This window comes from Alosa pseudoharengus, unplaced genomic scaffold (genome assembly GCF_046254945.1).
Source record: "Alosa pseudoharengus isolate Yale_2024_CS ecotype anadromous, Long Island Sound unplaced genomic scaffold, YU_APseudo_1.1 YU_APseudo_1.1_scf_3, whole genome shotgun sequence".
Taxonomy (NCBI): domain Eukaryota; kingdom Metazoa; phylum Chordata; class Actinopteri; order Clupeiformes; family Clupeidae; genus Alosa; species Alosa pseudoharengus.
The window spans coordinates 13059552-13075171 of record NW_027468718.1 but is presented as its reverse complement, the minus strand read 5'-3'; the positions used below and the strand labels follow the sequence as shown (position 1 = coordinate 13075171).

At 45.0% G+C, this 15620-nt stretch overlaps 1 protein-coding gene across 1 annotated transcript in view; it reads right to left on the bottom strand.

Moving 5' to 3' along the window:
• Nucleotides 1–374: 374 nt before the first annotated feature.
• The window catches only part of LOC143099840 (transient receptor potential cation channel subfamily M member 2-like), a 30321-nt gene continuing 15075 nt past the window's right edge, over nt 375–15620 (bottom strand). Inside the window, exons 7-10 of the mRNA XM_076262752.1 lie at nt 15365–15562; nt 13232–13334; nt 659–780; nt 375–446 (exon numbers count right to left, since the gene is read on the bottom strand). Of these exons, the coding sequence (XP_076118867.1) occupies nt 375–446; nt 659–780; nt 13232–13334; nt 15365–15562 (495 nt within the window). The remainder of the gene's footprint in view (nt 447–658; nt 781–13231; nt 13335–15364; nt 15563–15620) is intronic.

The window sequence follows — 15620 nt, the reverse complement described above, 5'->3', positions numbered from 1 at the left end:
TATATGTGATAATGTTTTTAAGATCTAGATCTGATTGTAATTATCTAACTCCGCCCACGTCAGCTGGTGTTAGTCGAACAGCTGACTCATCTTACCTGTCTGAACACCTTCCCTGTAATGGATTTTGCCCTGATGAAGGCCTAGCCAAGGCCAAAACATGTTGGCAATTTTAACATGATCTACTATGATTAAGCCTATTATTAAAGCTTTTTAAACTTTTTTTTTGAAGAGTGCCTTGGACAATCCATCTTTACACTTACCCAAATAATGTTCGAATGACTGAATAAAAAACATTTATCCTGCAGAAGAGTTGCTGCTTACGTCTCGTGACAGTGCGTCTTCAGCTGTGCCTCTCACCTCTCGCCTAATTACTTTTATCCGTCATTACCACAATTGTAAATGTGCAATTTGTAATGTTTTGCATGGATGTGCACTGGTGTGCGTTCCTGTGGATGAGAGAAGCAGGAATCGTTGTGCACCCGCCCATATTAATGTTGATAATGCGCTCTTAGAATAACGAATACACAAATCGCTACGGATTTCAGACCAGGTTTCCCTTGATCAGTAGCGCAATGCGTTTTAGTATTTAACAGGCACTCTATAACTGCTTCAGGCACTGCAAAAAGAGGACTTATTTATTAAATGACATGCTGCCAACCTGCCACTGGCTCTCCTCCGTGAAGATCTCTCTCTCAGCAATGTCCACGCGGTTCCAGGCCATGGCCAGCTTCAGCTGCCTCTCCAAGCCACTCTGCCCCGCGTTCTCCTCACTCCTGGATGCTAAAGAGACACACACACAATGTACATAAAGGGACACACCTCTACATTAGCGTAACAGTGGGCCTGCACTTAATTGGTTTTGCATTTAACTCATTTGAGTGATTTAAATAAATAACTTAATTAAACAACAATGATGAATTGGCTACTGGCTACAATGATGACCTCTCCAGTCATGACACAGTCTGGGATCACAGCACAGCCAAAAAAGACGATGATGGAGATTGGATTGCTCACTATTGGCTATTCACAGTAATGGGCATCAGTTTTGATGCTTTGCAGTTTCGCCTCAACTAAGTTTGGATCGCTAACCATCATGTAATTCAGTTTGAGGACAGAAGCCACAATGGATGATGCACTACTACAGGAAAGCTTTTAGTTAACTCGTCTTATCCTGTAGACTACTTTTTCAGATTATTCTACATCTGCTGCTATTGGAGGGCGCAGCCAGCCAGAAGCAGATGGGCTCCCCCTATTAACCCTTAGAACCCTAAGCTGTTTTTAGGGCATTTTCACTACCTTTATTCATAAGGATTTATTCTGGTCATTGTAAGTGCCACACACATATATTATATATTGTTTTTTTCAGGAGAGTTTAGGCTATTCAGATCTGCCATCATTTCATGTATTAATACTAGCATTGATTTTATTTTGATTTTTAAAGAATTAAAATATAAAAAGTGTATTATAAAAATTCTTATATTTCGACATGTATCTCACCACAGCAAGCTCACAGCTCTACATGCATTTCATGTGTGTGTAGGGCAGACTGTCCAGAATCGGGCAATATAATTGCCATGTTGGAGGGATACTCTGGGGCTGAGCAATTTACAGAAATATTTGCTGTGTGATTTACGGAAATAAATGCAATTTTTAATTTTTGTGATGAAAAATGACCTTTCTGCGCTCCATATCTGTGACACGAACTGATCTGACCTGACTTGACCCGAGGTTGCGTGTTAGCCTGCTGCCTGTGTGTATGCAGTCATAATAATTCTCAACTCTTTACTGCATTGCCATGAACAAAGTAAAGGCAAAAAAGGTGTTTATTTGTTGAACAAATTGGGATGCAATGTGAGCCTTGAATTGGATGCCATGCAGGAATTTGCTAGGATCTCAAAACCAGAATATGAACATGCTTTGCCATAGAGAAACACATGATAGCATTGGATTATAAACATGCTTTGCCACAAGAACAGACAAAAACGTGGGGTAAGTCCAGCTATATGAAGTTATTATTTTGCTGTCACTTCGTCTGTTTTATAACCCAGAAGGATGTACTTGGTATCAAATGATAGCTCTGAGTCTCCTCTTTCATCTGACATGCGTGGCATATCTATGCGATCACGGGTCCGCGAGTAATTCAAACGAGAGTAATGAGTGTGCAGCTTGGTTTGTGTACATGACGTTATTATTTTGCAGTCACTTCGTCTGGTTTTATAAGCCCGAAGGATCGATAAACATGCTACCAATGGATAGCCCTGTGCTCCCTCTTTCATCTGATATGCTTGCCTTATCGATGCGATCACGGGTTCGCGAGTAATTCAAACTAGAGTAATGTGTGTGCAGGTGAATGCAGAGAAGTATAGACTGTAAATATGATGCAATTTGATTTAATTTCATGATTTTTTTTAATTTTCATACTTGATCGTACAGACACGTGTGTAGTCTCGTTGGAAAGCCCCACTTCTGCTCTGTCGTGCAATAAAGGTTTCATCTCGCTGCGATGAACCATTCCGGAGCAATGTAACAGAGATGAAAGGGTGTGTTTTTTGACGCACTTTGCGTCAATCGGGTTCTAAGGGTTAAGTCAGGTTCTGCTCAAGGTTTCTTCCTGGAATATGGGAGTTTTTCCTTGCCACAGTTGCCATATGGCGTGCTTGTGGGGGGTAAGAGGGTTAAGGCTGCCAGTCTTATGACATGTCATTTTCTATATTTTTGATATGTTGCTGAGTGGATCATAAACGGCCCCAGCAATGAAGAAATGTGATTGATAATGACTGACTGACTATTATTTTGTTACATGCTTCAAATGTAAAGCACTTTGAGCTGCATTCTGTGTATGAAAGGTGCTATACAAATAAAGCTTATTATTATTATTATTATTATTACTACTGTTATTTAGTTTCAAAGTACATTATCTATTAATCAAATTCAAATGCACTGAGCTGTTGACTTTGGATAGAAATACACATTAGAGTAAGAAATGAGTTCTGCATCCCAGGTGACAACCAACACTATGGCAACCCCCCCCCCCCTTTGGTTTTTTAATAAACTTTTATGATTTGACTGGAATTCACGTTGTCTGCTTGGTGCTTTCGGACCTGTGACAGACCTCTCGCTTTCCCTCCTTACTGCTCTGGTCACAATCTGACATAGTCGGCAGGATTGCACAACAAAGGCTGATAATGAATGACTGCGCCAGGAGAGGGCTGCTGTAGGGGCTAACACTACTGCTTCTACCTCCACAGCCACCCCTGATGCACCAGCCTGGATAGTGCCTCCACCTGTGATTCCGGGTCCACCAGCTCCTATGTCTCACCCATCGTTCTGGTCAGGAAGAAGGATGGCAGCCCAAGCTTATGTGTGGCTTACAGGCAATTGAATACCAAAACCCGTAAGGATGCCTTCCCACTTCCCAGGATCGAGGAATCTTTGAATGCGTTGTCAGGTGCTTGTTTGTTTTCGCTCTTTGAGTACAATCGCATGCCCTTTGGGCTTTGCAATGCTCCTAGCACATTCCAACGGCTCATGCAAAGGATTTTCGGAGACCAACACTGCCAGTGGCTACTATTGCATCTTGACGATGTGGTAGTTTTCTCATCTAACACCTCCCAGCATCTTGGCTGAAGGCAAGGCTGGAAAAGTGTGCCTTTTGTAGGCCAGAAGTTGCCTACTTGGGCCACGTCATCCCTGGGGCTGGTGTCTCCACTGACCCAAAGAAAATCGAGGCCGTAGCCAATTGGTGCCGCCCCAGCCAGGTGTCGAGCTCCGTTCTTTCCTTGGCTTTGCAAGCTATTACCGCCGTTTCGTAGAGAGTTTTGCGAAGTTTGCGGCACCCCTGCATAAGCTGGTGGCGGAGCTGGCTGGAACAAAGTCTAGGAGAGGGTTGAGGCGGGACTTCACTGTGGCTTGGAGTGAGTGTGAAAGAAGTTTTGAGAGCCTAAAGACCAGACTCACTTCTGCCCCTGTGTTGGCTTATGCTAACTTTTCATTGCCCTTTATCCTGGAGGTGGATGCCAGTTATGGTGGTCTGGGAGCAGGAGGGCAAGGTTAGGCCAATAGCATTCACCAGCCGAGGTCTGCGACCCCCAGTGGAAAACATGGTCAACTACAGCTCCATGAAACTGGAGTTCTTGGCCCTTAAATGGGCCATTACAGAGAAGTTCCGGGAATATCTGCTGGGGCACAAGTGCATCATTTACACAGATAAAAACCCGCTCAGCCATCTCGCCACTGCTAAGCTGGGGGCAATAGAGCAGCGGTGGGCAGCTCAGCTCGCCTTATTCGATTATGAGCTCTGATATCACTCAGGCAAGAGCAACACAAATGCAGATGCCCTTTCCAGGCAACACTTGGAAGCGGGTCCAAGTGGGCAAGATGTGGTGGTTCCCTGGACTTCTGTACCTACTCACCTGCAGCAGGTAGTATCCTTACCACAGCCCACTCAGTTCAGCCACACTGTTATGTCTGTTTTTCCCTCTCACTCCACATCAGAGCTTTGTGCCTTGCAGATGGCGGACCCTGACATTCACCCAGTACTCAGGCTCTGGAAACAGAAGAGGCGGCCTAATCACACAGAGCGTCGGCAACTGTCAACCTCTGCCTTAGCCCTCCTGCGCCAATGGGGCCGGTTGGTCGAGGAGCATGGATTGCTGTATCGCAAGATCCTCCGCCCAGATGGGGGAGGGGAGATTCTCCAAGTCATTCTGCCCACCTCCCTGAGACCAGAAGTAATGACCCAGCTCCATCAAGACCACAGCCATCAAGGGGTGGAACGAACATTGGAGCTGGTTCGTCGGCGATGCTTTTGGCCTGGCATAGTGCCAAGAGTGCAGTCGCTGTCAAGTGGCCAAGGACTCTAGTCAGGGAGCTCCAACTTATATGGGTCATCTGTTAGCGTCACGCCCGAACGAGATCCTGGCGGTTGACTTCACTGTCTTAGAACCCTCACGCAATGGGGTGGAGAACGTCTTGGTTCTTACCGATGTCTTCACCAAGTACACCTTAGCAGTACCAACACGAGACCAGCGTGCTTCTACGGTGGCCCAGGTCTTGGTGAACGAGTGGTTCTTTAAGTTTGGTGTGCCAAGTCGCCTTCATTCTGACCAGGGGCGCAGTTTTGAAGGCGCCCTTATCCAGCAGCTTTGCAACATGTATGGAATTACCAAGTCTCGTACCACTCCCTATCACCCAGCCGGCAACGGGCAATGTGAGCGGTTTAACCAAACCATGCACAATTTGCTGCGCACGTTGCCAGACTCCAGGAAGAGGGACTGGGCCTCCTGTCTTCCCCAACTGGTCTTTTGTTATAACACCACACCACACCAGTCGACAGGGGAGTCCCCCTTCTTTCTTATGTTTGGCCAGGACCCTCGGTTGCCAGTTGACTTTTTGCTGGGCAGAGTACGGGCACCAGAGGTTGGTACGGTGCATGACTGGGTCCGGGAACATCAAGTCAGGCTCCAGATTGCATTTGATGGAGCCCAGGAGAGCCTGGCCACCGCTGCTGCTCGACGGAAAGGGCGCCATGACCAGCAGGTGAAAGAAGACCCAATACCGGAGGGCCAGCATGTGTACCTTCGGGACCACGGGATGAGGGGACGCCACAAGATCCAGGACCTCTGGTGTTCAACTGTATACCAGGTATTAAAGGCACCTAAAGTTGGCGGGGCTGTGTACACAATTGCACCCGTCGATTACCCAAGCAAGGTCCGACACGTCCACCGCATCATGCTGAAGCCTCAACTTAGGATGGAGCCCCGCAATACCCCCCAAGAAGAGCAACCGCTCCAGCCAAGGCCACATCCAGAAGAAGATTCTGGAGAAGGTCTGTGGGTTCAAGTGACTGAGACCCCCTCCACCTGTAGGAAAGGGCCCAACTGCACCTTCTTCAGTATACCCCTCCACCATAGAGGCTGTAGCTCCTGTCCCATTCCAGATTGACCTGGAACCATGCTCTTTGAGCCTTGATCCTATGGATGGTAGGCGTCCTGTTCCACCTGCACAGGTGCCGGTGGACCTGCCACCTCCAGTCCTGACCCCTCCCCCTGTGTTGTCGACATCTTAAGGCGAGAACAACTCTGACCGCAATGAGACTACCCTTAGGAGGACTGCCCGGGGCACGGCAGGGCATCACTCCAACATCCATCACCTCCCCCGTGGCGTATAGAGGCCGAGTAATGTGATTGCAAGCTCTCCTTGACCTGTGTCTTGAGTAATAAGAGTTCCTCTTAGATCTTAAACTGTCGCCCATTTTCCAGTTGGCCTGTTTATCGTCGGGGCGACGATAAAGAACAAGGGGGTAGATTGTAGCCAGTTCACCTTGTTTCCCTGTCTTTTCCCTATGTTCCCTGTTTTCCCTACATATCCCACACTGGCCTGCTCCCGCTAACAAGGGGGGCGTGGTGATTAGTTACACACCGGAGTTTGTTCGCGCTGATTAATGGGCGGACAGTATAAAACCACCCAGGTACGAAGAAGCGTTGTAAGCTCTGCCTGTTTAACCCCCTAGCGTGTCGGATTCAGTCATCAGGTATGTTGCAACACTCCCGTTTGCTGCCGGACTATTAACATGGTTTAATCAATGTTTGTCTTCACCTGTAGCTTCGCAGTCAGGTACAGGTATGCACCTATGTTTGTCTTAATCTCTCGTAGTTTATTTTCTGTTTTGAGTCGTAACATTTTCTCTTGTATGCCTGTAGCTGAACGTGGGTGAGTGCTCTTCATACGGCGCTTTGTGCACTTATCGTAGTTACGAACATAGGTATATACGATGCTTGCTTTAATGGGTAACTTTCTAGGCTGCAGTAGAAGGCTTTATGTTCAATGTCTTTTCTGTCCTGTCCAGGTAGCGCGGCCCTTTTCATCTACACACAGGGCTGTACAGTGCGACATATATGTCGCACATGCTACAAAAAAATTTGTTTGTGCGATGGATGATTTACCAACGTAGCACTGGTGCTACAGTAGGCCTATACAGTTTTGCTTATGGCAATACAATGCATGCGTGTGAGACTGACAGGGAGGCTACAGCAATTACCTTCTACTGTGATCAGTGCAACTGGCTACACCAGATGTGATAGCGGCGCGTAGGCTACGTTAAAAAAAAAAACAAACCCGTCTTCTGTTTTTGTGCGTCGCAAACGGAGCTCTTCGTTACGCGCCCGGTGTAGGCTCCCGGTGAAACGCTTGTTTGTTTGTTTGAAGTGCGTATGTATAGACTACTTCTGTGAGAGGGGAATCGATGTAGGCTACTTTGATTTCAACTTAGTTGCAGTCTACGCGATTAAAAACTATGTCTACTTGTTTGTAGGCACAGTATCCAAACAATCCAACTCCAAATCAAACAACACCTTTCAAATTATCCTCGCGAATCAAACAAGTGATAGCTATGTTTAGCCTAAAGCGAAAGTATCTTCCGACCGGGCCGGGCTGAGGTGATTAGATTAGGCAAACAGAGGTAGAAGTTTGTGGCAATCGCCTTGTTGCTTTGCATTTTTAGTTCAGTTTAAAACGAACAACGTTTGCTTCTATCTGTCAAATATGAGCCCACTTCATGCGCAACAGTCTCGCTTAGTGCTTAATAACCTTTACAAGATCGGTTCCGAAAAAACCTTCACGACACTTTAATTAGCCTACGACTGCGTTAGCCACAGACCTTCAGCTATCTTTAGTAGGCTACCTATTGTAGCCTATGTGTATGGAACAGTCTAGGGATGCATTTGACATGTCAGTTAGCCTACTCATTTGCACCACTGGTTAGATGTAATTACGGTATTTCACTCGTGCAATGACAATAAGGTTGAATGTAGGGTTACACTAATCTAAAAACTTAGAAATATGAACTAAACGTGAATTAAATCTTAGTGGAATAAAATCTTCAGCATATCTTCTACTTATTCAAAAATAAATGAACTGACTTCCAATGCATGAATAAGGAAAATTAACAAAACATCAATGGCATGACCTGTCTTCCTGATACCCATTGAAAAGTCCAGTTGCAGTAGGTCTAGATCCCAACCACAATTGATGAACTGTGATGAACTGATTGTTTTTAGAGATTTTAGAGGTTTTATATCGATGCTACAGAATTTGTGGCTGGTGCTACAAAACTTTTAACCTCTGTAGCACCAGTGCTACTTGCAAAAAAAGTTAACGTACAGCCCTGACACGGGGTGCATAGCATGGGTCGTGCTGCTGTCTTGTCTGCAGTTAGTTTATTTTGGGGTAGCCTAATTGTGTGCCGTTTTCGAGTAAGGTCCGTGTTTGTTTTGTTTCTTTTTGTGGGCATTAACTTAGTGTCTACGTTTGCTTGTCTGTATAATTTTGTTTCTTTGGGTTTATTTGCCGTTTATATCAGCCTGCATGTTGCTTGCTGCATTAGTAAAGAGGAATGGGTTATAAGTGGCATATGCTTCATTCTTGTAACTGGTTATATAGTGCCTGTCTGGTGCTGGCTGTCATTTGCGTGTGTTTGTATTTCTTTTGTCCTGGTGTGCCTGTATAATCTACCATGTTTGTTTGGCAGATGTGGGGCCCTCTTTGAGGGAGGCTAGTCACCTGGTGGTGGGACCCTGTAGCTGCACATTTGTGGTGTCATTGTTGCTTGCGGTGGGCTGCTGTGTCACTGGTAAGTCACTTTCTTGCAGTGTGTATGCACGTGTGATGGCTGGAACTTAGAACACACCTCCAGTTAGTCTGTCTCCCTCAGGTAAGCCCCCATCTGCTGTATCTTTTTAGCCTTGGCCCCACTTTAGAAATCACCTGTCCATGCTGTATTATAATAATAGATAACAATAATAAATATTTTTGTACTTTCATAACCTCTGACTCATTTCAGGTATTACTGCAGAAAGCCCCCCCCCCCCCTTTTGTTATTTAATAAACTTTTATGATTTGACTAGAATTTACATTGTCTGCTTGGTGCTTTCGGACCTGTGTCAAACCTTCCCTAGCAATTCTCTTAACAAAGTCCCTGGGTACTAAGCCCAGGGTGGCATAGTCAGGCTACTAGGAGTGGCTCATAGTCTCTCTCTCTCTCCCTCCTTACTGCTCTATATACTATATATATTATATTGTTAATAGTGAATAGTTAATATTAAAGTGGTTACCTAATTGGGTGGTTTGGGCCAATATCCCAATTAAGGACAATTGATGGGGTTATTTAAAGGAGAATTCCGGTGTGATTTTGACCTAAAGTGTTTTGAAACATGATACCGAGTGTGAACGTATGTCTCATAGCCCATCTCGGCTTGTCCCCTGCACTCCGAAATCTGGCGCTAGTTAGCCGATGCTACCAACAAGGCGGTCAATGGTTGTGCCTCGGCATCGGCATAGCCATGCAAATAAATCACTGTTTTACACCATTTACGAGGCTCAATGTATCTCCACACTTCATTGGCAGACTTCCAAGGGCCCTGACATTTAAAACGAGACATTGAGAACTTTGAAAAAGCACTGGTAGTTTACTTACAAGACGATATATACAGACAGTATCTTCTCGAAGTTTAGCGTTTGCAGCCATCTTGAATTTAGTCACGATAAGTCGAGCGACGAGTAAGAATGAACAGGTATGATAAGGGATCAGATTCCAAAAATAATTCCGTGGAAATGCATGGATTCCAGTTGCTGCTACTGGAAGAAACTGTAATCCATGCATTTCCACAGAATTATTTTTGGAATCTGGGGGTAAAAAGTGCAGTAGAAGAGGGGTTTAGTAGATTAAGTGGCAAGGGCTGCATACAAAAAGGTGGGGGAGGATTGGGATTGGGTGGGGGGCACCAACAAGGAGCACCCAAGAGCAACAGGGGCAAGGAAAAACTCCCTTGGAAGAAACCTTGGGCAGATCCACGGCTCAAGGGGCTAACCCAACTGCCAGGGGTCTTGGTGTGTGTGTTGGGGGGATGACAGAGGAGATGGGATAGTGTGCTGTGTATGTGGGGAGAGGGCAGTGTGCAATATGTGTGTTGGAGAAGCTTCCTCATGAGACAATGTGCTGTGTATTGGGGGGGGGGGGGCAGTGTGCTGTAAGTATGTTGGGGATGTGTGTTGGAGAAGCTTCCTGATGAAATAATGTGCTGTGTATGTAGGGGGGGGGGGCAGGGACTTACTATTGCAAGCAGAGTCCTGTATGTATGATGTATGTGAGTGATGACAGTGAAGATGTGTGTGTGGGCGGGAGGGGAGTGGAGCAGTGACTGTGTGTGTGTGTGTGTGTGTAGTGTGTGTGTGGGCAGTGTGCTGTAAGTATGTTGGGGATGTGTGTTGGAGAAGCTTCCTGATGAAATAATGTGCTGTGTATGTGGGGGGGGGGGCAGGGACTTACTATTGCAAGCAGAGTCCTGTATGTATGATGTATGTGAGTGATGACAGTGAAGATGTGTGTGTGGGCGGGAGGGGAGTGGAGCAGTGACTGTGTGTGTGTGTGTGTGTGTGTAGTGTGTGTGTGGACAGTGTGCTGTAAGTATGTTGGGGATGTGTGTTGGAGAAACTTCCTGATGAAATAATGTGCTGTGTATGTAGGGGGGGGGGGGGCAGGGACTTACTATTGCAAGCAGAGTACTGTATGTATGATGTATGTGAGTGATGACAGTGAAGATGTGTGTGTGGGCGGGAGGGGAGTGGAGCAGTGACTGTGTGTGTGTGTGTGTGTGTGTAGTGTGTGTGTGGGTAGGTGGGGGCAGTGTGCTGTAAGTATCTAGAGGATGTGTGTTGGAGAAGATCCTGAAGACAATGTGCTGTGTATGTAGGGGTGGGGGGCAGTGTGCAGCAAGTATGTAGAGGAGGCTTACTGTAGCAAGCAGTGTGCTGTATGTATGTGAAGTGATGACAGTGATGATGTAAGTGTGTGGGGTGGGAGTGGGGGGGGCAGAAGGCTAGGCAATCAAGGACATGGGTAGATGGAGGACAAATCAAAAATAATAAATAAAAAGTTCTATGGAGATGTGCAAAAGTTGGAGAAAGTCAGATATGTGTGTGTGTGTGTGTGTGTGTGTGTGTGTGTGTGTGTGTTCGTGTGTTTTGACGTGTGATGAAATAAGAAAATAAATAAAAGGTCTGTAGCATAGGGAGAGGGATGTAAAAGTGCTAAAAGTCTTGTAGGTGTGTGTGTGTGTGTGGGGGGGGGGGGTCATGAGTGCTGAGTAGTGAATGAGTGCAAAGTCAGTATAGTGTGAGTTCAGAGTTGGGAAATGTTTGAGAGTGCTGAGGAGTGAATGTGTGCAAAGTCAGTATAGTGTGAGTTCAGAGTTCGGATGGCCTGGGGATAAAAACTTCTCCTAAGTCTCTCAGTTCTGGCTTTGTGACTACATAGGCGTCTTCTTGATTTCAGTGGTAGGAATAATCCATTGTTAGGATGAGAAGAGTCCTTCAGAATCTTTTGGGCTCTTAGGAGTACTCTTCTGGAATAGATATCTTGTAGAGCAGGGAGTTGAGTTCTTATAGTACGTTCAGCTGAGCGCACTACTCTCTGCAGAGTACTACAATCTCTAACTGTGGAGTTCCCATACCAGGTGATGATGCTACCAGTTAGAACACTCTCAACCGCTGAAGTGTAGAAGGCCTTCATGATGGATGTAGAAACTTTGAATTTCCTTAGCTGACGAAGGAAGTAGAGTCGTTGTCTGGACTTCTTCAGAACATATTGAGTGTTAACAGTCCATGTTAAGTCTTCAGTAATGTGGACACCAAACTTGTGACTCTCTCTACAGGTTGCCCGCTGATCATTAGTGGGGTGTAACTGTAGTTCTGCTGCTGCCTTCTGTACCACTACCATTTCCTTGGTTTTATTGATATTCAGTGTCAAGCTGTTAGATTGACACCACTGTGCCACCTCATCAACCTGATCCAAGTAGAGCTGTTCATTGCTGTTACTAATCAGGCCCAAGATCACTGTGTCATCTGCAAACTTGATGATGGAGGTATGACTACTGTTGGCTTTGCAGTCATGTGTGTAGATGTTGTACAGCAGTGGACTCAAAACACAGCCTTGGGGAGCACCAGTGCTGATGGTTAATGAGTCAGATGTCAGACCCCCCACTCTAACCACTTGTGAACGGTTGGTGAGGAAGTCAAATATCCAGTGACACAGGGTGGTGTTCAGTCCTAAGGCCTTCATCTTTGTGACCAAGGTGAGAGGTACTATCGTGTTGAATGCTGAACTAAAGTCAATTAACAGCATCCTCACATAATTCCCATTCCCCTCCTCCAGGTGAGTTAAGGTGGTGTGCATGAGGTTTGAGATGGCATCCTCTGTAGACCTGTTGGCTCTGTAAGCAAATTGGAGTGGTCAAAGGAGGCAGGGAGGGATGAGCAGATAATGTTTTTCACAAGCTTCTCAAAACACTTCATCACTGTAGACGTCAGGGCTACTGGGCGGTAGTCATTCAGACATGATGGACTTTTGTTTTTCGGTACTGGAACAATAACAGACTGCTTGAGGCAAGTAGGAACTGTCTCTTGAGCCAATGATGTGTTAAAGATATAAGTGAACACAGGAGCTAACTGAGCAGCGCAGGATTTCAAAACCCTGTTAGAAATTCCATCCGGTCCAGTAGCTTTTCTACAATTTACCCTCCTAAAGGCATTGCTCACATCGACCTCAGAGACACAGAAAGGTGCATCCTCATTTGCTTCACATGCTGCAGTTAGTCCAATACAGTCTGTGTTTTTCATGTCAAAGCGAGCATAAAAAGCATTAAGTTCATCAGGGAGGGCTTTACTCACATTCATCATAGGAGGGGACTTTCTTTCAAAGCCAGTGATGGTTCGGAGTCCTTTCCACACTCGTGCTGGATCACCCTCCAAGAAATCAGCTAAAATGTTCTAAGTCTGGATTGCTTATGACTGGAACACTGAACTTATTTGCTGTTATGCTGTTTTGTTATTTAATAAATAGAGTTGAACTGTTTAAAACCTCCAACAACCTCTCCTGCACCTCCTTTTCCACCTACAACACCAAGCTCACATCCCAAACTGTGGGCTGGCCGCCTTGGTCACTCACAATCCCTGTCATTAAGAAGTCAACTATAAAAAATATAATATGTCTGTCTGTTTTTCTAAACATTTTCAACATAAGGTGTACTCCAAACACTTCAGGTTTGGCAGTTGTTTCATTTTACCTGCTTATCCCACAACAATGACTATTTCTGCAATTGGTATTATTTTTTACCATTAGACGTCTTAAAAAGGTCTTAAAAGTCATTAAATTTGTTCCTCAAAAACATGCAGATACCCTGTTTCAGGATGGTCTGGAGGATGGCCACGTCCACGTCACTGTTCTTGTCCTTGTCCATGCTGAACACGGTCAGATGTGGCATCCTGATGATGTCCTGGATCTGTGAGACAGTTAGGTGTTAAGGTGTGTGTACTTACACATACATGTAGTATGTGTAAAGTGTTTCCATCGCTTAACTGAAGTAATATGTAGACAATTCCAAGGCTCTGAGTTTGAATCCCATACTGTAAACATATTGAATATATCGCACCTTTCCACTGCTGTGAAGGTGTCTGAGTCTTTTAATTTAATTTTGTCCTTGCTGGGGCAAGACAACCATTTTCCTAGTAAACATCACTCAGGCTTTGATTTAGGAACCCAATATCATTTCATCAATATCATTTTTCCAGCAGCAGAGGTGTTAGTCACAGAAAGTTGATAACTGAGTTAAGCTGGGGGGGGGGACTCCTTAAAGGTGAATTCCGGTGTGATATTGACCTAAAGTGTGTTGAAACATGATACCGAGTGTGAACGTATGTCTCATAGCTCATCTCGGCTTGTCCCCTGCACTCCGAAATCTGGCTCTAGTTAGCCGATGCTACCAACAGCTTTTTCAATGCTACCAACAGCTTTTTCCAGCAGCATTTCCACGGAATTATTCTGATCCCTTATCATACCTGTTCATTCGTACTTGTCGCTCGACTTATCGTGACGTCTGTATAAATCGTCTTGTAAGTAAACTACCAGTGCTTTTTCAAAATTCTCAATGTCTCGTTTTAAATGTCAGGGCCCTCAGAACAGAAGTCTACCAATGAAGTGTGGAGATACTTTGAGCCTCGTAAATGGTGTAAAACAGTGATTTATTTGCATGGCTAGGCCGATGCCAAGGCACCCCCATTGAAAAAGCTGTTGGTAGCATCTGCATCGGCTAACTAGTCCCCGATGTCACAGCAGCTCCTTGTGGACAACAAGAAGAGTGCACATATTCGATGAGATTTCTGACAATCTCTGGCCTTACCAGAGCCTTAGCAGCTATTGTTTATGAATAAAAAATGATATGGAATAGAAACATCTGGAATTTTTCTTTCAGCTTAAAGTTGGCTACAAAGAGCATTCATAGCCTAGAGAAAACAATACTTTTTCTTTATCTGCAATGTTCCAGGAAGATAGGCTTACATAGGCTATTTTTAGGCTGTCCCTGTTTGATCACAGGTCCAAGAAAACGCCTTAGAGTGGATATAACGTCAATGCATTCTAGTTATATTTCATGTAGCCCACTTTATTTCATGTTGAGTTTTGCTTCCCAGTATGCATTGCGATTCATTTATGCATTTTAGGCTATTATTAGTTTGTTTTGAAATTTGAATCAATATGGTTTGAATAATTTAGCTTTAAGCTAGCCTAGGCCTACTCTGGTGATGTTTTGAACAATATGCTACGGGACATGCCCATTAAAAAATTGTATTAGTTTATTACGAAAAAGACACCGTAGATGTGAAAGTAGCATATCCTAGCCCGGTATAAAGGTCCATGTCTACTGATCATCAGTGTAATGCTTAAGGAAGATGTGATATCATACACGACTGGTCGACATGAAAACATTAGATAAATGTAATTGTTTGTGTAATTGTCAGGCAAATCATAAATGTGATCTCATGTTACGACAACAGATCTCCTAACAGCCTATGAAGCCTACAGGATGTAATACTGTGAAATCATGTTTCATTGTTTACTGGGTAAGGTCTTCTGTTTATTTTGATATACCAGTGAAGAGTTTGTGAGATATTTCACCTAGAGTAATGGGTGTGCAGCATGCAAGTAACGTCTATCACAGCAACTTGTGATGAGGACTCCGCGAGCAATACAACTGAGAAGGAGGGGTGTGAATTTGGATGCAATTTCAGTTAGTCGGCCACATATTAGGTGGGGCAGAAGACACATTTACCTAGCCCCATTCTAGAGACAGCCATGATGTACCATGATACTTATGAACATGCTTGAGTGTTATGATGCATCATCATAATTCAACAACTGAACATCCACCAATAACAAACACGCAAGAATCTGAATCATCATGCAGCAATAACTAGATGACCACCAATAAAAACACAGATATGACCACCCCTATGACACTAGACTCCTCTGATGTACCTTTTTGACCCACTCGTTGACTTTGTCTTTGCAGCTTTCGTACTCCTGTCCGAAGAAACTTTTCATGTGCCTCTGGATCAGAGCCGGGGTGACCTGTGATTCGGGCTTCCGGGCCACGTTAGCGATCACGTCTGCCAACCGGCCCGAGCCCTCCAGAACCACACACGGGGTGCCGTTCAGCATGGCACTGTAGATGGTCTGTTAGGGCACAGAGATGGACACACTCTAAACCCTGACACTCAAACAAAATAAAAAG